The sequence below is a fragment of the Podarcis cretensis genome (assembly GCF_951804945.1).
Source record: "Podarcis cretensis genome assembly, chromosome: 16".
NCBI classification, from domain to species: Eukaryota; Metazoa; Chordata; class Lepidosauria; order Squamata; family Lacertidae; genus Podarcis; species Podarcis cretensis.
Window position 1 is genome coordinate 14096244 of NC_137186.1, and position 21138 is coordinate 14117381.

The 21138-nt window shown below is 45.4% G+C and overlaps 1 protein-coding gene across 3 annotated transcripts; it reads left to right on the plus strand.

Annotated features, from left to right (window-relative positions):
* The first annotated feature begins 45 nt into the window (after positions 1-45).
* LOC307205343 (phospholipase A and acyltransferase 3-like) lies at positions 46-18282 on the plus strand. 3 transcript variants are annotated; one of them, XM_079957626.1, is made up of 5 exons: positions 46-194; positions 7036-7121; positions 13748-13850; positions 15119-15387; positions 16387-18282. In XM_079957626.1, exons 2-5 carry the CDS (start codon positions 7065-7067, stop codon positions 16489-16491), a joined length of 534 nt encoding a protein of 177 aa, XP_079813752.1. In that variant the 5' UTR covers positions 46-194; positions 7036-7064; the 3' UTR covers positions 16492-18282. The 3 variants fall into 3 exon arrangements, with proteins under 3 accessions (XP_079813752.1, XP_079813751.1, XP_079813753.1); XM_079957625.1 differs by lacking the exon at positions 46-194 and adding an exon at positions 4799-5491; XM_079957627.1 differs by lacking the exons at positions 46-194; positions 7036-7121 and adding an exon at positions 7611-7984.
* The last annotated feature ends 2856 nt before the right edge of the window (positions 18283-21138 follow it).

The window sequence follows — 21138 nt, forward strand, 5'->3', positions numbered from 1 at the left end:
ACTTTCCTCCAGCAGGGGGCGGCAACCCCAGGCCTTAATCCCCCGCTTCCCCCTCCCCTTTTGCTCTTCCCCAGATGACAGAAGGAGGAGACAGAGCTAGCATGACGTCACTGTTTATTTGCAGCCTTCCTGGTTCTGCTCTTCTCTCCGCCCAGGACATTCTCAGCTGTTGCAGGACTGCCACCCGGCTAAAGGTTAGTTCTGCGTCTCTCTTTCTAGAATCTGACCACCGATCCTCTCTAGTTGAGGACTGGAGAACTCTGTAGCCGTCGAGGGGCTGTTGGACTCCAACTCCCATCAGCCCCAGCCAGCATGACCAATAGTCAGAGAGGGTGGGAATTGTAGTCCAGCACCGCCTGGTGGGCCGTATCTCCTCTCTCTCTGATTTAGCTCAGTTTAGCTAATTTAGACTGGTAGTAGTAGCTACCCGGGGACTTCCTACTTAGACTAGTCTTTCCCATCTCTGGAGATGTCGGGGATCGATGCTGCGTGCAAAGCACGTGCTTATTTTTTGAGGACCTGCCTTTCTACTTATTGGGGAAGTCACACAATTAAGATCTCCACTGTCTTCTGGATTATGCATTGTTATATATAAGGAAGGGCTGTCAATTTGGATGCTTTGTGCTGTAAAAAAACCCTGGACTGTTGCCTTAGTCTTACCTCAGGACAGCAGCACTCTTGACTTGCTCCTAGCAGGAATGCATGAAGTTCCTTCCTCCTTTATTTGCTGTTCCAAGTTTTAGCACCATTTTTTTAAAAAGTGAGGTGGTAGACAACAGAAACGGGAAAGCGCATTTCTGCAGGGTGGTAGTAGAATAAGTGTTTTTGGTGTGTCCTAGACAGTGAAATAACCATATATGTTACAGCGAGGTTTGCAAAGTGTGGATTGCATCCCTCTTATAATTTAGGAACATAGGAAAGCTGCCTTATGTAGAGTCAGGCCATTGGGCTATCCGTCTCAGTCCAGTCATTATACTGACCTGCAGCAGCTTTCCAGGATTTTAGATCGGGAACATTTCTAGCCCTCTTGGATAATTTGGAGGTTGAATGTGGGACCTTCTGTATGCAAGGCATCCAGCACCAGGGCCCTTCCCTATTTCAGCTCTATGATTCTCCATTTTCACTTTATAGAATCATAGAATATTAGAGTTGAAAGGGACCACAGGGGTCATCTAGCCCCTTGCAAAGGATGGATTATGGCTCTGATTCATGATTTTATGTGAAAACACTTTCCCTTTAAGTAACGTGATGGGCTGGGGAGTGAGCTAGCTAGCTATGTGAGATGCATGTGAACATTGGGCACATCTTTGACAAGGAGAGTGGTGTGATTGGCTCAGCTGATGTATGTACACACACACTACCTGAGAAGCTGTTGGATAGGACAGGGCAAAGACTTGCTCTAGGCTGCTGCTCTGTGCCTGCCTTGTATATTTCCACGTGGCTGAAATGTGTCCTCGAACTCTGATTATGCCTCTTGCTTGCCTGGAAGGCAGATAGTGAGGGTGTGTAGAAATTAGGTTACTGCACAAAGGTAGTATTTGCATTCACTGCTCCGCTCACTTTTGCCTCTGGCTTGTAAGGATGGGTGCTAGTCTGAACTTTGTACATGTCTTATTTCTATGGCTCATGGCATGAGTTTTGTATGTACTCCTCATGAACCACCTTTGATCCTGGTACAACAGCTTATCTCAAATGTGACCTGGAAAGAACGCTTAGCATCCTGACCCTGATAGCTGCATAAAAGATCAGAGCACTAATCCTTTGCCAGAAATATATCATGTGCAAGCAGGAATGAGGTTTCACACAGACAATGGAGATATCTTCAAGGTAAATTTGTGGTTCAGGAACTGCAAAGATAAATATGTGGCCCTCCCAAAATTAATGCTGTGTCCTCTTCACTTCAAACATAAATTACAAAACAGAATACGAAATGCACTAGAATGAATGAACAAGAAGTTATGGGGTGTTATGGAAGAGGTAGTACAGTGGTACCTCTGGTTGCGAACGGGATCCATTCCGGAGGCCCGTTTGCAACCTGAATAGAATGCAACCTGCTTCTGCATGTGCGCTGGTTGCGATTTGCCACTTCTGCGCATGTGCGTGACGTCATTTTGTGTGTCTGCGCATGCATGAGTGACGAAACCCAGAAGTAACCCATTCTGTTACTTCCGGGTCGCCGCAGGATGCAACCTGAAAACGCTCAACCTGAAGCAAACGTAACGAGGTATGACTGTACCTCTGGCGGGAGACACGTCTTACTCCTTCTAGGGTAGTTTGTCCACCTTTTGTCCTTATCCTGAACTCATCTCTCACCTGTGGCTCCCTGAAGCTGTCACCATGCGACAGCAGCCACACTACTGGAAAATGGCTTTGACTGGCCAGCTAAACCAGATGAGGGTAGCTGATGGGACTCAAATCCTCCGTGAGTGAGGGACTTGCCCTGCAGGCGAAGACAGGCTCTGATGGATTGAGCAGATTAGATTGATAGTGGGTCTAACGGTCATGAAGGTAGTTTCTGCACTTTCTTGAGAGCAGAGGTTCCCAAACTTTTTTTGGCCATGCCCCATCTAAGCATCTCTAAAATCCTGGTGCCTCCGCGCCCCCCGACATATAATTCTTATTATTCAAAAAGTGAACTCGTATTCACATGGAGGAAGCCTAAAAGGCCATTCACTGTTAATAACTCATTCTCAAATTGCCATCCTTAAAAATCAAATTGCCCCCCGTGGGGCATGTGCCCAACTTTGGGAACCACGGCTTTAGAGGGAAGTGAGGAGCAGATGGGACTCATCAACCTGGGAATGTAGCCTATCTAGGAGAAGGAAGACTCTGATCCCAAACCTCCTCTGCCCTGTGGGATATATTTGGGAAGAGAAAGGGCTAAGGAGTAAACCCTACAAAAATTCAGAGTGGAGTCTCTAAGATGGTTGGATAGCACCTCCTTCCAACAACTCCTGCATCCCAGCTGGTGCCAGATGTATTACTCTGCTTTCCTTTGGACCACATCAGTGAAGCCGAGGGGTATGTGTGTGTCATCATCTGCACAGCCTAGGACCCCACTACAGACTGCCCAGGTTTGCTCCCCTGGGGAAGTCACTTCAGCACTGCTAACACAGCGGTTTGACTTTATCCCCGGAGGCGCACTCCATTGTCCCTAGAGACAGATGGGTGCCAACAACCGTCCAGAGATATAGGCCACACGATTTGATTAGACCAGTGGGAGAAATTATGGAAATATGATGTCAAATTCACAGCCTGTGTCACAATCAGAGAAAATATAATGAAAATATAATGGTACTTAACCCCGGTCAAATCGGCAAAAAATTATAAATCAAAATCTCATTTGTGCTGGAGATGCAAAACAGAGATAGGAACCATGTATCATATGTGGTGGGAGTGTGTGTATATTAAACAATTTTGGAGTGACATTCAAGAGGAACTTAAAAGAAAAATGCTTAAAATATCATGTAAAAAGAAACCAGAGGCGTACCTCTTGGGAATTACCGTACATCGACTGACATTCCTGCCGCTAGGAAAAAAGTTTTCTTATATGCAACCGCTGCGGACAGAATGATTATAGCAAAAAATTGGAAGGGGGGAAAAACTCCCTTAATAAGAGAATGGCAAATAAGATTTTGTGAATATATAGAACCAGCAAGATTTACAGCAGTGGTAAGGGGCCAATCAGACTGTAGCCTTATGAGGCTTTGCCCTCGGGTGGGAAAAATATCGCGCCCGGGAAAGGGAAGTGGGAGTCAACAGACACTCAAGGAATAGTTTCGGAGAAAAGGCTTTTATTTCTACCATCCATGAACTGGTAGAAGGAGCAAGTGTGATAGTTCACAAAAAGCATGCACGAAGTTCACAGTCATGTGCACAAGCATATATACCCCTTTCCAGTTCCCTCCCCCTTTCCTCCTTTCCCAGGAGTCCTGCCCCATGAGTTCCTCTGAGCATGAACAGAAAGCTGTCTTGGGACCATTTTTTGACTTTTCCCAGAAAGGGGGTGAAAGGGTTTCAGAGTGTTCCCAGTTATGTTTCAATCTCTTGTTCTGGCATGGTTTCCGGACAGAAAGCAAGTTGCAATGTGGTTCTTTAGCAAGGCCAAAGGCTCTGAGAAAGGCCTGAGAAACAATGGACTGTTATCTACCTTTGTTGCAAAGGCCTGAGAAACAATGGACTGTTATCTACCTTTGTTGCAATCTTTTTTAGTTACAGCAAGCAGAATATGCTTAGCTAATGCTGCTTTTGCCTTAGAGGAAATGCAGTTTTTAATGCTTTAGGCGAGGCCTGGCTGGGGGGGGGGGATTCTCGAACAGTTTTAGTGTTTTTGGGGTGATCCTAACTGTTCCCCTACAAGACCAAAAACTGATAGAGGAGTGGACTTGCGTGAAGGAATACACCAAAAAACATTGTTCTGGTATTAATATATCAATATGCAATGAATGAAACTTATAGAGTAAAAAATTAAGAAGAAATGGGTATAAGATGAGATAGTCAAAAATAATATTGATAACACAGCGAAAAGAAGAAAAGAAAGAAAGGAAGCCGCATATAGGTGGAGGAAAGTCAAAATTTATGTCTGTATGTTTAGTTTGTATGTTTGTTTTCTTTTTTTGTTGAGAAGTATATGTATAATAAGTTTGTTTAGTGTTCTGGTTTGTGTTTGTAAGTATTGCATTTATCAATAAAAATTAAAACAACAACAACAACAGTCCAATCAGGAGCCCCTGGCAAAATGGAGTCACTATTGCTACTACTAGGCCCGTTGCCGGTGGTTACCAGGCTGTCATAATTCTTCAGGCCCTCAATGGGCACCTCCAGCTGTGCTGGAAAAAAAAACCCAATCAGACCAGTGACATGTCTGAAATTTTTTTGAGGATCTGTGACAGGGGCCCTTGCCACAAGGCCACCCAGAAGCCAAAGACCCTGATGGCTCGAGAAGGGGGCACCGCAGAAGCCATGACCTCAGTCCCACTCCAGCCTCTGCTCCGTGAGAACAGCGTGCTTGTGCTGACACCTCCAACCCAAAATTCAGCGAAAGCGGGACCTGAGAGAATGACAAAAGTCCTGAAGGAACCTTCAGTGCTGAGTCAGAAAGAATACCCACTGAATAAGGAAACTTCTGCCTCCACTCGGAAGGGTCTGAACCTAGTATGGAAGAGAGTGTGCTGTGGGGATGAATCAGAGAGGGGCCGAGTGATACGTCCGGAAAATAATGCGATGGGGAAAGCCAACCGTCCCTGGGGGACCATCCCCAAAGGCTTTGGGGGTTGTGTCCCCCAACCTCCTTGTTCTTGCGATAAGCAACTGGCAAGAATGTCTAAAAGCCTGGTGGCAAAGCCAGGGGGCCTACTTCATGCACCCCATATGCAAGCCAAAGGAGACCAAGTGGGGGTGCCCACCAAGGGCCCCCCTGGCACATTCAGGACAGGAGTTATAGGGTCGAGAAGAAGCAAAAAGCCGCCTCGCCAGACCTCCTTCTTCAAAGGTAGGGCGGCCCAACACCAACCTGTCTGGATCATAGTTAGCAATGACACAGGGAGTAAGTGCTTATGAAACAGGTAGCTCTAGCAATCAAGCCCAGCTGCGAAGCAGGCTGCAAATGCTAAAAGTCAGAACAAAGGTAAACAAAACCGTTCTAGAGCAGTCATCTTCAGTCCGACCAGACCCACGTTGGACTCCCAACCCAGGAACCTGGGACTTTTACATTTTCACTGTTCACCGCATATCACACACTGAGGTGTTGGCATACTGTCCATCCCGTCCCCCTATACAAGTGAACCAATATTGCATGTATTGTTGGTTAAACATTTGAACCCTTTTCATAGTTATGTCCTCGCTTTGATTTCCAGTGGTTTTCTTCTCAGTGAAGCTTGTGGTTGTGCAAGACAGCAAGTCTTCATTCCTATTTGTGAATGCATTTTGTTACCCCCAAAAGTCCTATCATTTCCTTTCTTTCTCTGTCACCTGCTGCTGCTGCCTTTTTCTTTCCCTGCCTTCCTGCACTTTTTGTCCCCCACCCTATTTTGCCTTTGTGTTCCTCTCTCATCTTCTGCCTTCTTTTTGCCTCCTCAGCCATTCATCTCCTGTCACTTCCATGTGTGTCACCTGCTTTCACAATCCTTTCTGTCACCAGCTGTCTATCTACCTGTTACCTCTTCCCTGCCACCCCTTCTTCTGGCACATTCTCTTTACCTTCTCAAACATTTCTACTCTTTTTCTAACCTCCTGCTTCCTTTCACCTGCTGCTATTGCCTTTCTGTCTCGTTTTCATTTTCCCTTTTTGACTCTGCTTGCTTTCTTCCACCTTGTGCTGCCTTCCCTCACACTTTAATTCACACCTCTCTGCTCCTGCTCCCTCCTGATGTCAACTTGTCTGAAATAAAAAAAGAAAGAAAACTGAACAGGATTTCTGGGAAAGATTCATCGCTCTCAGAACCTAACATTGGCAGCGACTGATCCTTGTTGCACTTTTGAAGTTTGAAGAAAATGCTCAGATTCTCCCACACTGAAGTAGCGTATAGCTGTAGGTTTTTTTAAATTAAAAAGTCCCCTTTTAGTTTGCCATTTTACAATTCTTTTTTTAAAAAAGGCAATTAAATAAAAGTTATTTTCATTCTAAATCAACACTGAAATATTAAAGCTGAAATTCTATGCATACTGACTTGAGAGTAAAGCCCCGCCCATAGTTCAGCCTTGGGAAACTTGCTCCCAAAAAAGAATACAAAAGATCAGGCTGCAGAATTGCCACAATCCTACCAGGGCACATGTTTACCGAGAAGTAAATGAAAAAAAGAGAATCCCTCCCATGGTTGAAGCTAAAAATCCCCTCTCCTCATTAAACCTCAGGGAATCCAGTCCTGCAACTGCGGCAATGGAAACCTTATATACCCTGCCCTTTAAGAAACCTACCAAACCTTAGGTAGGTTTGAGGGCCTACCTAAGAAATCAAAGTGAATCTATCTTCTCCAAAAAGCTCCAAAAAGCAGATCAGGAGCATTAAAAAGTAACTTGTCTGATTTGATTTCACAGGGACTGCCTTAGCTGTTGCACATGGAAACATGGATGTCAAAAGGAAGAGCAACCATAAATTTTCCAGGCCGCCATCTCCCAATCTGGTAAGGCACACTGAGCTTACTTATTTCACATCACCCTGAGCTCCCCTCTTTGTACCCAAGAGTGACACTATGCTGAGCACCCCAGGGCATTGTGGCAAATAAAAATGGATTAGCGCTGCTGCCATTATTGCCAGGCAGACCTGAAGAGGCCTGTCAATGTAATAGGACCTCCCAGAAGATGGCACTTTGCCCAGAGTCCCCTCAAACAAGGAGCTGGCGCTGCATTGGTTTATTTTAAACATTTATTTGATTTCTGGTTTTCCTCCAAGGAGCTCAGGAGGGCATATATATTGATCTTCCTTCACTTTTATTCTTGTAGCAACTCTTTCAGGTAGGACTGGCTGAGTGTGAGACTGGCAATACCGCCTTAAGTTTCAGTGGATGAAAATTTTCAGCAGATGTGTAAAGGTTAACAGGAAAGACGCCTGCTTAATCTCCCCTGAGGCTCCTCCTGCTCCTTCTGTTGAGCGGGTCCTGTTTGTTGTCTGCTTCTCAGCCCTGCCCTGCCTGGCACAGCGGACTTTTCCTTTTCCTTTTCAAAAAAGGATCCTGTTGTCATCATGGGTAATATCTGCCGTGAGCAATTAGGAATTTGGAGATAGTCCCTTACTGGACTGTCCAGTTATTTTGATGTGGCAGAGTCTGCTGTTTTTCCACTAGTGGCAGAGTTTCCTGTCCCTGCTTGTTCCCAGCTGTTTGTTAAGTCCTGGGCAGCAGTCAGGATCCTTCCTGCTTTCGCTCTGGTCAACTTTCCAGCCCTTTGCTCCTGGTTTTTTTTGCAAAGCTCCTACCCTGGTGACAAGGAGGAAGCGGCAGTCCTGGTGATCATGGCGACACACAGTAGGGTGCCAGAATTTGATGTGGTAAGTGAGCTGTGTTGGGAGGGGGGCACTGGATCATTATTTTAAGGTAACAAAGTGTGGCACAGAAGTGATCTGTTGCTTTGGCTGATTTTGGAGAAAACAGTGGTGTAGTTTGGCGATTTTGGGTTCTGGACTTAATGGTGCTTAGAGCAACCCCTTCCTCCCACCTTTTCCCAATGATAAAGTGCATGAGCTTTGAAATGTGGGAAGCCATCCCTGTGTTATACAAAAAATGAAGGCTTGACTTTTACAGCCCAACTCCTCATCGAGAGATCCAGTATCCCTTAAGTCTGAGAAAAATGAGTGTAGGCAGGAAGCAGTTGAGGAAAGCAAGGAAAATCTTTATTTTCTCTTGTAATGAGAGTCCCCTACCCACCTTGCAAGGGGGTGAGGGGACCCAGAACAAAGGTGTGTGACAACTTTTACAGACTTTAGAAATTGCCCAGCCCCTTAGCCAAAGACCACTCAAGCATCACAAACTTAAATTTGAGAGCATGACTTGTCTCTTGTGAGTCAAGGTACCTGACAATACCTGTTAGCTGCTTCTCCTGGCCCAATGAATCCATTGTCACAGATCTTCCCTGATTTATACACAGAAGATGCCCTTTTTTGACAGGTCTGCTCTGCTTTTAATAGACACTTGCCAGACCGGTTCTGCCTGTGCTCTGGCTCTGGTTGCGGATTCTGCTGTGTCCACTGAACATCTGCCCTCCTTCCTTCTCTGTGGGCCCAGCACATCATAGGATCATGGATTTGGAAGGGGAACACCAGGGTCATCTAGTCCAACCCCTGCAATGCATAGTGCAGTGCGCAAGAGGGAGCAGGTCTAACCTTGCCTACGACCAGCCCAGGGACATGGTGCATGCAGGCGTTCCTTCGCTGGCCAGGAGGAGAAGGAGGCTCTGACCCAGCCCCGAAGGCCTGGCTTGCCTCCCCCCAGCTCTGGAAGGTGGCAAGAGCTCAGCCACATGGCATCGATGAGAGAGCTTGTTGTGGGGGCGCCTGGTTGCACCCCTTCAGAATTTTGCACCCAGGGCAGTCGCCCCTGTGGTCCTCCCCCATGCTACACCACTGCTTGGGAGTAAAATACTTTGACCCTGTCGTGATGTTTGTGTTGGTGTGTGCCTGTCTCTGTGGCCTCTGACTAACCTGTGAAAGGTTAGTTTCTCTTTCCATTTTGGGACCTTGCAGCCAAAGCTGTGCAGCGTAGCTCTTCAGACCCCACCTGGAGTACTGTGTCCAGTTCTGGGCACCACAGTTCAAGAAGGACATGGACAAACTGGAACGTGTCCAGAGGAGGGCAACCAAAATGGTCAAAGGCCTGGAAACGATGCCTTATGAAGAACGGCTAAGGGAGCTGGGCATGTTTAGCCTGGAGAAGAGGTTAAGGGGTGATATGATAGCCATGTTCAAATATATAAAAGGATGTCACATAGAGGAGGGAGAAAGGTTGTTTTCTGCTGCTCCAGAGAAGCGGACACGGAGCAATGGTTCCAAACTACAAGAAAAAAGATTCCACCTAAACATTAGGAAGAACTTCCTGACAGTAAGAGCTGTTCGACAGTGGAATTTGCTGCCAAGGAGTGTGGTGGAGTCTCCTTCTTTGGAAGTCTTTAAGCAGAGGCTTGACAACCATATGTCAGGAGTGCTCTGATGGTGTTTCCTGCTTGGCAGGGGGTTGGACTCGATGGCCCTTGTGGTCTCTTCCAATTCTATGATTCTATGATTCTATAGGACTTAGTAGCCAATGATAGTCCTAGCAGAGTAGACCTAAATTAGTTATGTACATTAATTTCAGTGGGTCTGCTCTTATTTATTTATGCATTTATATCTCACTTTTCTGAGGAGCTCAAGGTGACATCTTCATTTAATCCCCGCAGCAACCCTTTGAAGTAGGTTAGCCTAAGAGAGGCATTGACTGGCCCAAGGTCACGCAGTGAGCGTCATGGCCAAGTGGGGATTTGAACCCTGGTCTCCCAGGTCCCAGTCGGACACTCTAACCACTGCTCCACTCTGGCTCTCAGTAGGACTAGAATAGGACTCCTGAGTAAGGTTAGAATTGGACACAAATGATGATGGGAGTTGTAGTCAAAAACTACAACATCAGGTTAGCAGAGTGGACTATGGTCACTACACAGGAGATTAGCTTTGTAGATTGGATCTTTTAATAGTGCAGGTAGCATCCTTTGTGGACGAAATTCGTTGATGTTCCCTTACTGAGTATACGAATCTAGAAAGGAGCCTCTTAGGGGGAAAGCACTTTCAGTTTTACTTTTTTACTCTGACTGATAGTGACTTGCATCCCTGCAGGATTCAGGAGAAGCCCTGCCTGGGTTCTAATAAAGTTTTCAGCCGTTTGTTTACTGAATATTTGTGGAATAAGGACAATAGCCGGGACTCTGTGTGTGGTTTCAAAGTGTTGTACCGAAGGAACTCAAATTCTGAATCTCATGCAGCTCAGAATGGGGTTGTATCCAACATACAGTAACCTCCAACATTTCTCAGATTAAAATAGGGACGTCCCATTCCATAATGATAATTTTACTATTTACTATTTTACTATATGTTGGAAGCTGCCCAAGCACTCTGGGCAGCTTCCAACATATATAAAAACATAATAAAACATTAAACAAACTTCCCTATACAGGATTGTCTTCAGACACCTCAGGGGTTGGATAACTCCATACCCTTCAACATATCTCCAATCCATTCTAATGAAAAGTGGGACATTCTGTGGTCAAATCAGAAAATGGGAGGGCTTCTCTAAACGAGGGATGTCTCTAGAAAATAGGGACACTTGGAGGGTCTGTATCCATTATTAGTTCTACTCAGAATTCGAATTAATGGGCACAACTTACTTAGCTCCATTTATTTCAATGGGTCTGTTCTGAGTAGTTGGAAAGAGCCCATGCATTTTAAAAAATATATATATGCATGTACCTTTGCTTATTTACCACAGTTATACTCTTCTCAGTTATGGAACAAGCAGCTATACAGAGGCCCCCACTGAATTTCTGATGATAAGAGCTGTTTGACAGCAGAACGGACTCCCTCAGAAGGTTGTGGACTCTCCTTCCTTGGAGGTTTTCAAGCAGAGGTTGGATGGCTGTCTGTCATTGATGCTTTAGTTGAGATTCCAGCGTTGCAGGGGGTTGGGCTAGATGACTCTTGGGGTCCCTTCCAGCTCTACAATTCTATGAATTAATGAAAGTCTTATTAAGCCAACCTTGTGGCTTCTGATATTTCAGGACTCATGTGCTTTCAAGTATTTACTGAAATCATAAGGGCTAGAAAGTTGCTCTTAAAAGAAAAGTGAAAGCCAGAATTAAGAACATAATGTGTGTGTGTGTGTGTGTGTGTGCGCGCGCGTGCACGTGCGCGTCCGTACATAACTTGTATCAAGGTGTAACTGTCAGAAATATAGATAGATACATAGGTAATTTGTTCCATACAAACCGTAGACTGTTGCAAACAAAGCTGTACAAATTTTCAAATCAAAGAAGGCAGCTGTGCAGAAAGTTAGAAAACCCCCCAAAAACCTTAAAAAAAAAATCAGCAGGAAATGAATGAGCTTGTATCCAATCTACAATTGATTGCAGAAGCATGTAAAAAATGTTGCCTGCATCTAAGATAAATCTAGTGCATTCCAATAATGCCCTCCTATGGATAGGCTGGGAAATAATCAATGATTTGAAAGTTTGAAAAATAGCCTCCAGAAACTGATGGAGCAACTTAACTGTGCTACATTTATTGAGCTTCCTCCAAAATAAATGGAACATACTTTCCACTGCGCGCTCTCAAGCAGAATTGGGAACTGAAATAAATATTCTATATTTCTGTCCTCAGCCATCAATGCTTGCATATTATTATTACATACCCTGCCAAAAGCCCCAACAAGAGTGCTCAGAGGTGCGCACAATGCGAAGACGTTAGAATAATGCAGGCATAAACACAATACAGATAAAAGCAGGTTTTTTTTTTTTTAAAAAAAAAAACAACACACACACCAAAGAATTGCTTACAATGGGATGATAGAATTAGAACGGCAGCAGAAACAATGGGATTCCAGCTGGCCTCCATCAGACCCAGAAACAGTCTGTGCCCTCTTTCATAGGGCTGCGTTTGTGACTGCTCTGGAATGCCCCTGCGATGCTCTGAGCTTTCCCGTGACTCGCTGGCTCTGACTTTTGCTTTGTTTGTGGGCTCTGTGTGCCTTTTCTTTAAAACTTCCCTAGCAGGGGCATTGCTAGGCATTTGAACGATTTGGAGCACGGGAGCCCATAGGAACAAGTTTGCCTAAGGTGTGCATTTGCAGGTAATACCTAGAGCAGCAGTGGCTGGTGTCCATGGAGAGCAGTAAGGCAGTAGGCAAAGAGGCTAGCAGGAAATGTGGCTGGGGACAGCTGGAGCCAGAACCAGGGCTGGGCGATACAGTCATACCTCATGTTACGTTTGCTTCATGTTATGTTTTTTCAGGTTACATCCTGCGGCGGCCCGGAAGTACTGGAAAGGGTTACTTCCTGGTGTCGCCGCTCGCGCATGCACATAAGTGCCAAATTACGGTGCTTCAGGATGCGCTCTTTTCATGTTGCGAATGGGCCTCCGGAATGGATCCCGTTCGCAACCAGAGGTACCACTGTATCTGGTTTTCAGCATCGTGATATATCACCCGCTAAACGTCACCATACACCGATGAATCACAATGTCTGAAATAAGGATGGAGCCGTGTGGATGCATTGGATGGTTTCATGGTTTTCCCCGCATCATAATTTTTGCATAGCAACCACACATAATGATTTGTGATGCATTGCCATGTCAAAAATTATGAAACCAGTATCACAATATGTACTTGGAACTGGTTTTGGATGATATCTCGATATATCACCCAGCCCTAGCCAAAACCAATAACAGGCAGACCCAGCTAATTCTAATGTTGTCCCCGTCCTCATCCTCCCAAGTGAGTTCTGCAAGGGCAGCACGAAATGACAGGGGAAACTTGTTGGGTTGAAATAAACGACAGACGAATGACAAGTGTCATATGGGAGGCATCTCTCGAGCATGTCTCGGGGAGTCCCTTTTATTGAATATTACAGCATTGCCACATATGTGCTTGCTGCTGATTGGTTAACACAAATACAATGCAAGGGTTGCATATAGGCATTAATCATCAATAGATTAAAGGTTGGGAAAGGGAACACAGAATTGGACAGGTATGAAAACCTCCTTATTAAACTATTACTAGTGATTGATATAGCAAGAATTAAAAGAACATAACTATCGCATTCCGTAGATGTGGTTAACCATGCATTGAGAACAGGTCAGGGTACGATGTTTCATGAACTCAATGTGAACTAAACATTCTAGGGTGGGTGAGGAAGGAACGCTTCAGCTTAGAGCGGATTGCCAGAGTCATGTGCAGAAGCAAAACTTCCCATCAGAAACTGGTAGGCAGTGGTGGTGGTCCTGGCCAAGGGCAGACTAAGGTTGGTGGAACTCTGTGCAATTCACTCTAATGGACCCACCCCACGTGGTATAGGTACAAATTTATGATTTACATGTCACAGAAAGCAAGCCAACTAATTTCCAACCCAAATCACTCCTGATACATCCTTCTCTTTCATTTTCACTCCAGCCCAGTCCAGACTTCAATTAAGGCTGCCTCCCGCAGTGCCCCTGTTTCCTATTTTCTTTCTTCCCGTTTCCATACGTGTTGCTGCCGAGTGTGGCTGACTAACACTTCCCTCTTGTCTCCTCTTCTTACAGGATGACTTGGAGCTTGGGGACTTGATTGAAATATTCCGCTTTGGATACCAGCACTGGGCTATCTACGTGGGGAATGGCTTTGTGATTCACCTGGCTCCACCATGTAAGGAATCATAAGATTAAGATGGCCAAGTGACCGGGTGGTGCTGTGGGTGGAGGAGGTGGTCTTCCCCTGTGCATCTTAAATGCAGCTTGATTCCTGTGTTGCAGGGGATTTTGGAATAGATGACCCTTGGGGGGGTCTCTTCCAACTCTACAGTTCTGTGAAAATGCTAGAGGTATGAAGCTTTTCACAGCGTGGAGAGCACTTGCTCATCTTTGCTAGTCAATCTGCAGTTAAAGGCACTGAATCAGGGGCCAGCAAGAACTATGGCAACCCTAGCCTCCATAGGCCTAGGGGAAGGTTTTCAGCATTTTATTTTATTACAGGGTATGTCAATAATAATAATAATAATAATTAATAATTAATAATTAATAATTAATAATTTATACCCCGCCCATCTGGCTGGGTTTCCCCAGCCACTTTGGGCAGCTCCCAACAGAATATTAAAAACGCGATAAAACATCAAACATTAAAAACTTCCCTAAACAGGGTTGCCTTCGGATGTCTTCTAAAAGTCAGGTAGTTGTTTATTTCCTTGACATATGATGGGAGGGCGTTCCATAGGGTGGGCGCCACTACTGAGAAGGCCCTCTGCCTGGCTGAAATTAGTGCTGCACCAAAAACGTATTCTGTGTCCCCACTACCACCTGAACATTCTCCATCAGTGAATGACATTTGAAAATGATCGAAGGGGAGAGAAAATGCCAGTGAAACCCTAATGGGTGTGGTACGGAGCTCCATTTGCAGGTATCTCAATTTTGAGGTGAGGAGGAGCAGGAGTTTGGATTTGATATCCTGCTTTATCACTACCCGAAGGAGTCTCAAAGCGGCTCACAATCTCCTTTCCCTTCCTCCCCCACAACAAACACTCTGTGAGGTGAGTGAGGCTAAGAGACTTCAGAGAAGTGTGACTAGCCCAAGGTCACCCAGCAGCTGCATGTGGAGGAGTGGGGAAGTGAACCCGGTTCACCAGATTACGAGTCCAGTGCTCTTAACCACTATACCACACTGGCTCTCAAGGTGTCCCAAGAGATACATCTACACCATATGTCTTAAAGCACACTGAATGCCCTTTGGAAGCACATGGCTTGCCCCTCAGAATTCATTTGTTAAGGGCTCTGTGAAGCGTTAACTACAGTTCCCAGGATTCTTTGGGGGGGGGGAAGGAATCTGTGTGCTTTAAATGTATGAGCAATGAAGGGACAGGGTAAAAGGTTTTTGTAGCCAGCTTTCCCCCATCACGGCCTCTCTCTCTCCCCCCGCCCCAGCTGAATATGCAGGAGCAGGCTGTGCTAGCATCATGTCCACCCTAACTGACAAGGCGCTGGTGAAAAAGGAGCTGCTACGGGAGGTGGCAGGGAAGCACCGCTACCGGGTGAATAACAAGCACGACACAAAGTTCCCGCCACTGCCCAGGACCAAGATCGTCCAGCGGGCCGAGGAGATGGTGGGCCAAGAGCTACAGTACAAAGTCACCAGCGAAAACTGCGAACACTTCGTCACCGAGCTGCGCTATGGTGTGCCCAGGAGTGATCAGGTACTATTATTATTGTTTATTTACTCAGTGGCATTTGTGCCCTGCTCTCAGAGCAGCTTGCAAAAAAGAAAAGAAAAGAAAGAAAAAACAGATCTAAGATGGCCCCTCCCTGCTCATGGTCTTCAAATAAAGACACGGCACACAAGGAAATAGGAAGGGGAGGAGGAGAAAGCAAGTTCATAATGCTAGAACTCAGGGCCACCCAACAGAATTTTTGAATATTTGGGGCAGACAAAAGGAAGTTATTCTTCACACAGCACATAATTAAACTATGGAAGTGGCTCCCACGAGATGGAGTGAGGGTCACCAACTTGGAAAGCTTCCAAAGGATAGCATCCTGCGTGAAACAGGATGCTTGGCCTTTGGCCTGATCCTGTAGTAGCAGGGCTCTTATATTGTGCAGCATGAAGCCATTGGATGCATAAAAACCAGATAGTTTTGGAATAAAAATTTTCCAGACCCATAAGTATTAGTCAAAGCTTTACAAACCAGAACTTATTCAAAACAGGTACAAAAACACCAATGAGACATGCAGATAATTCCATAAAGCACACGCTTATCCAAGCATAGGTTCTTCTTCTTAAATATATATAACACAGTTACTATCAGAGCAAAAAATCAATGCTCTTTCTCTCCCATAGCCTGCATTAGCCTGCATCCAGCTCCTTGAGATGCCCATTTATACACTGTTTGGCAACTCCCTTCTAGATGGAGCAACTCCCTTCTAGATGGACGGGCAACTCCCTTCTAGATGGAGATTTGCAATTGAATAAATCACATGCTCTAAGATTAAACACTCGCATCTAAGCTAGCAGTGAACAACAACAGTTCTTCTAAACTCAGTCAGAGCTCAGAGAGAGCTTCAATGGAAATTTCCAATGTTAAACCCTTTCCACAATATACATACAGGCATTCTCCATTTCAGTGTGCAATTAAACATTTATACTTAACATCCTTCTGGTGGTCTTTGCTGACTTGGCTCCCCCTTTGATCCTGCAGGTCCGAGATGCCCTGGTGGGGGTTGGCATCGCAGGGCTGGGCTTAGCCGCCCTGGGACTCTTTGGTGCTGCCGTGGTCAAGAGGAAGAAACAACAGAACCAATAACAGAACCAATAACAGAGACTCTGAGATTTCCGTGCTCCCTTGGTTTTTTTCTTTTTCAGGTTTTGTGTTATTTGAACAATTACCTCTTTGGGGAAACAAACAAACAAACAAGCAAAATAGTTGCTCCCATTTTGGGCCACAGCCTTGGACACCCTCTCCCGTTTCTTAACTCCTTGTTGAGAGTGACTTGCTTCTCTCTGAGTCCCAAGTCTAAAGCAATTCTCCACAGCCTCCCTGGAGCGGAAAATTGGAATGTCAGATGCTGCCTTTAGAGACCATTGGTCCATCTAGCTCCGCACTACCCATGCAGATGGGCTGCATCTCTCCAGGGTTTCGGACTGGAAACTAGGGGTGTAGGAGGGCATCCCTTCCTATATTTGTCAACTGCAGTGCTGTCTCTGTTCTGCCGCAGTTCGCCCTCTGCCCCAAACATCGTCATTCGTGCCGTCTGCCGTGGCAAAACCACATAATTTGCATCATTTACGTAATTAATTGTGTAAGTTACGTTGTCATTACGTTATCCCATTCCATTCATTTCAGTGCAAAGGAAACACAATCCAAATAGAGGGGAACAGTGTGATCCATTGGGTATTGATTACAGACTGAATGCAACAGCAAATGCCAATCATACTGATTTTCGTTCCGGACATGGAACGAATAAGCAAACACCGGCAATTTCTGCTTCTGCCTTCCGTTTTTGTTGGAATTCCCCGACATCCCTCCTGGATACATTTCCAGGCCTATCTGGAGATGCCTGGGATTGAACCTGAGACTTTCTACATGCCAAGCAGTTGCTCTACCACTGAGCTTCAACGGCCCTTCCCCAAAAGATGGCTGGGGGCTCTTCCTTTGGGGCATGAGCCTCCACAGGCTGTGTCCTGCTCCTGCTGTTCAATGGGCAGTGCCAGGGATTGATACCAGTTTGGGAAGGGCAAAGCCTCTTCCCTTCTCCCCCTGCAAACAGTGACGGGGTGGTCAGGGGAAGCAAGTTCTCTTGCTCTGCTGGACCCCTAGAGTCCCCACTTACCCGTGGGGTCTTTTCGGGGAGTCGGCTAGCCCTGGCATTTCTCCCTGGAGCCCTAGCAGCCCGAACCGTGTAGTCCTTTACTCCGACGACACGGAGCACGCCGCCATTCCCTCCGCAGCAGACTGGAAGTCTAAACAGAGGAGTTTTTAGTTGGTAGCTTAGGCCTGTAGCAGAAATGTAGCTAAACATGAACCACGAGGAGAGCATAGCTTAAACTGGCAGTGGTAGAGGTGATTTTCAGCACTCATTTCTTTTGTTTAACACTCCCTTTTGGGCTGAATTTCTGTATACCACTGCACGATAAAGCGCTCTGGATTTAGATGGGTGTGTGGTAAGGTGTAGGTTCTAAACAGCACACGTGGATTGTATCCAAATTTTATTTAGACTCATGGAAATGAATGGACCTAAGTTGGTCATGTCCATTAGTCTTGATTTTGTTCTGACTAATACAGTATTGGACACAACCCTGCCTATGCATGTATTTGCATATTTTGTTCTTATTCTGCATTTTAGTTTATTTATTTATTTTGAAAGATTCATAAATTGGATAAGGCAAGAGCTCTCTAAGTGCTATATGTAATAAACTTCTAGATAGAACACAGCTAAAATCCACAAAGCTACATTTAAAAAAACTAATATACATAAAATAATTATGATTAAAATTCTGAGGAAATCAGTAAGGTTGTTCAAACAAACATAGGTGAGATATATGTCTGGGTAGGCTTGCTGAAATAAAATTTGTTGTCAATAGGCATATAAAACAATTTAATGAGGGTGCCTGACTAATTTATTCCGTACTTTTTTTTTAGTGATTTGTGCTATCTGTGCTGGATTTGCTGGCAGTGGGAAAGGATAAGGAGCCTAATTCAGGATACCAAAGGCCTACTTCAAGGCTCTGGGCATCTTATTCAGCACCCACTCCAGCTTCCAAGCACACACACTTTCAAAGCATATATTCACAGTGATAAGGACTAGAAACTTGACTTTAAAAAATAACTGAAAGGTGAGGTGCTTAGGGTCTGAGCCCAACACCATTTTTTTTTTTTTGTGTGTGTGTGTGTTTGCTTCTCTAGCATCTCAGACATAGAAACTGCCCTGGCAACATCCCTGCAAAAATGAAGACCTTATAGCTGTAAGATGGATGTGGTGGCCAGCTTGATGATTTCCCCCCTCCTCAAGCCACTACTTTGGCTGAAATCCTTACCCTATGCCAGGCATGTCCAACAGGTAGATCGTGATCTACCAATAGATCACTGGACGTCTGTAGTAGATCACCAGTAGATCACTGCTCCCCACAAAGAAGCTAAAAAACTTTGGCTCCCCTAAAAAAAGCTCAACATCTTTGCCCTGCACCCCTAAAATGACCTGAACCACCAAAACAGGGCTTTCCTTCCTAAAAAAAAGCTCAATGTCGCTTTCCTCTTCCCTAAAGAAGCTCAGCAACTTTTACATGAACCCCCAAAAGGGGGTAGATCACTTCCAGCTTTTAACTCTGTGAGTAGATCGTAGTCTCTTGGAAGCTGGCCACCCCTGCCCTATGCTATGTCTCTTTATCTCTCCTTATAACATGCAGTTTCGGATGCCCATTGAAAGTGGCCTGCCTAACATCTTTTTAGGGAATCTTCCAGGAGCTGCCATTAGTCAGTTTTATTGTGTAGCTAATGATAATACGTTAGTAAAATCACAGTTGGGGTGGGGGCAACCTTTTTTCTCTGCCAAGGGCTGCATTTCCTTAGGGATAACCTGTCAGGGGCCACATACTGGCAGAGGGTGGAGCTGAAGCCAGCAACCAAAAATGGACATATCCAAGCTGGCTGCCTGGGAGAGAAATTACTTCTCCCAGTGGTCTGAATCAGTCGCTTGCAGAGGGCTTGTCTACTCTCCTTCCATTTCCCTGCCTCTTCCTCTCCCTTGGGACTCCTCCAGCTACATGAAATTCAGCTGAGAGTCACATAGGACTCTCTTGGCAGTGGAGTCTGCTCCATTTGGGCACATGAGGCACTGCCCCCCCCAACCCCAGCCTGCCCTCATCCAGCCCTCACCTGTCTGCCTTCTTCCTGACGACCAATCCAGAAAGTTGCCCAACTCCTCCTTCTTAGTGTTGCCCCTTGTCGAACTCAGCAGGGAGGAGGAAGATGGGGACAAAAGTAGAATTCGTTGGCTCTGGTGCCACCTTACTGTTGGGTTCCCTGCCTTCCACCCCACCAATCCCAGTGGGTACCAGCCACCACCACAAGTTGCCTGTCCCTGCAAGAGAGAATGATGGACTGCAGAGCAGAAGGAATGCCTCCCAAAAAGCACATCCAAGGAGAGGTCAGTCTGGCCTCCTCCACTGGTCCAGAGAATGAGCAGATGCAGGGAGGCATTAACTTTTCTGCCAGTTGTTCTGGGACTACAGAACAGAGCCATCCATCACCCAGAAGATGAAGGGTTGGGGAGGGGAGTCTTTTGGCATTTGTATTGTTGCAACCTGTAAAGCCACCTTGGGCACCTGTTGATTAGAGGCAAGAGTCTAAATCTTTAAAATGAATAACAACAAAAAAGTGATTTTTAAAATGCATGTTGCAATCTGTAACAGGGCAGCAAGCTTTCCCGTTGCTACACTAACAACAGCGATGTGGTGACTCTGCTCCTTTTTTACGGTACATTTTGTACCATCTGTTCTTCTAATGTTTTATAAGTGAGATCAGTAAAATAATTCCATGAATATAAAACGGGCTGGACTGATGGATTATTTATTTAGGAAATTTATTAACCGCTTGCTCAAAACACAACACACACAGACATCTCCATGCTGTGCACGTTTTCAGCTATATAGAGAACAAGTTGTGTGTGTGTGTGTGTGTGTGTGTAAATCCACCCTCGCACCCCTCCGTTATTAAAACATTTAAAATAAATGTACCTAAATCATGTGTCTACAGATATGCTTGATGAAACAAACAAGTTTTCAGCAGGCATCTAAAACAGTATAGTCAAGGTGTCTGCCTTTTGTGGGAGTTGGAGAGGGGGTCTTCAAGGCCTTATTTATGCCAGCATTCACAGATGTAGGCTATGTACACATCACCATTTATTCTGACTCCCATGAGCTGCCCACAACTGGTGTTTAGCCCAGCGCACGTTACACTGGCCAGTATTCATGTGGTTTTTTTTTTTGTGTGTGTGTGTGTGTGCTTTAAATGTATGGTGTGCATGTAGCCAGTATTTCAAAAGTATTTTCTCCGAAAAATATGTTACTTTGTGACTATGCCAAGGTCTGCATCCTTTTAAAAATTACTGATCGTTTGATTTTTAAACAGCAGCACAACTTGTGATACATCGATGTACACGCACACACCAAATCCCGGGAACTGCAGAGACCTGCAATTCCCAGCACCCTTAAAACTGCAGTTCCCACAATTCCTTTTGGTGGGTGAGAGGGAGGGCCGGCCTTTTCAATGCATGGCATGTAGGCAGCCAGAGATGGTTGCAAACAATGCCCGATTTACAAGCTTCTCTGTGTATGTTTTTGTACCTTTCATCTGCATGAGAAATCCAGGGGAAAGTTTTGCCCTTTCGGTGGCAGGGCCCACGTTCTGGCTAAACACAAATGTTGCACCTTTTGAAAAAATAAAAGAAAATTA

Coding starts and splice junctions, on each gene's coding strand:
- LOC307205343 (XM_079957625.1), top strand. CDS start 4,861: ATGTCTGAAATTTTTTTGAGGATCTGTGACAGGGGCCCTTGCCACAAG. Junction 5,492..7,035: donor CCAGACCTCCTTCTTCAAAG/GTAGGGCGGCCC, acceptor TTGATTTCACAG/GGACTGCCTTAGCTGTTGCA. Junction 15,388..16,386: donor GTGTGCCCAGGAGTGATCAG/GTACTATTATTA, acceptor TTGATCCTGCAG/GTCCGAGATGCCCTGGTGGG.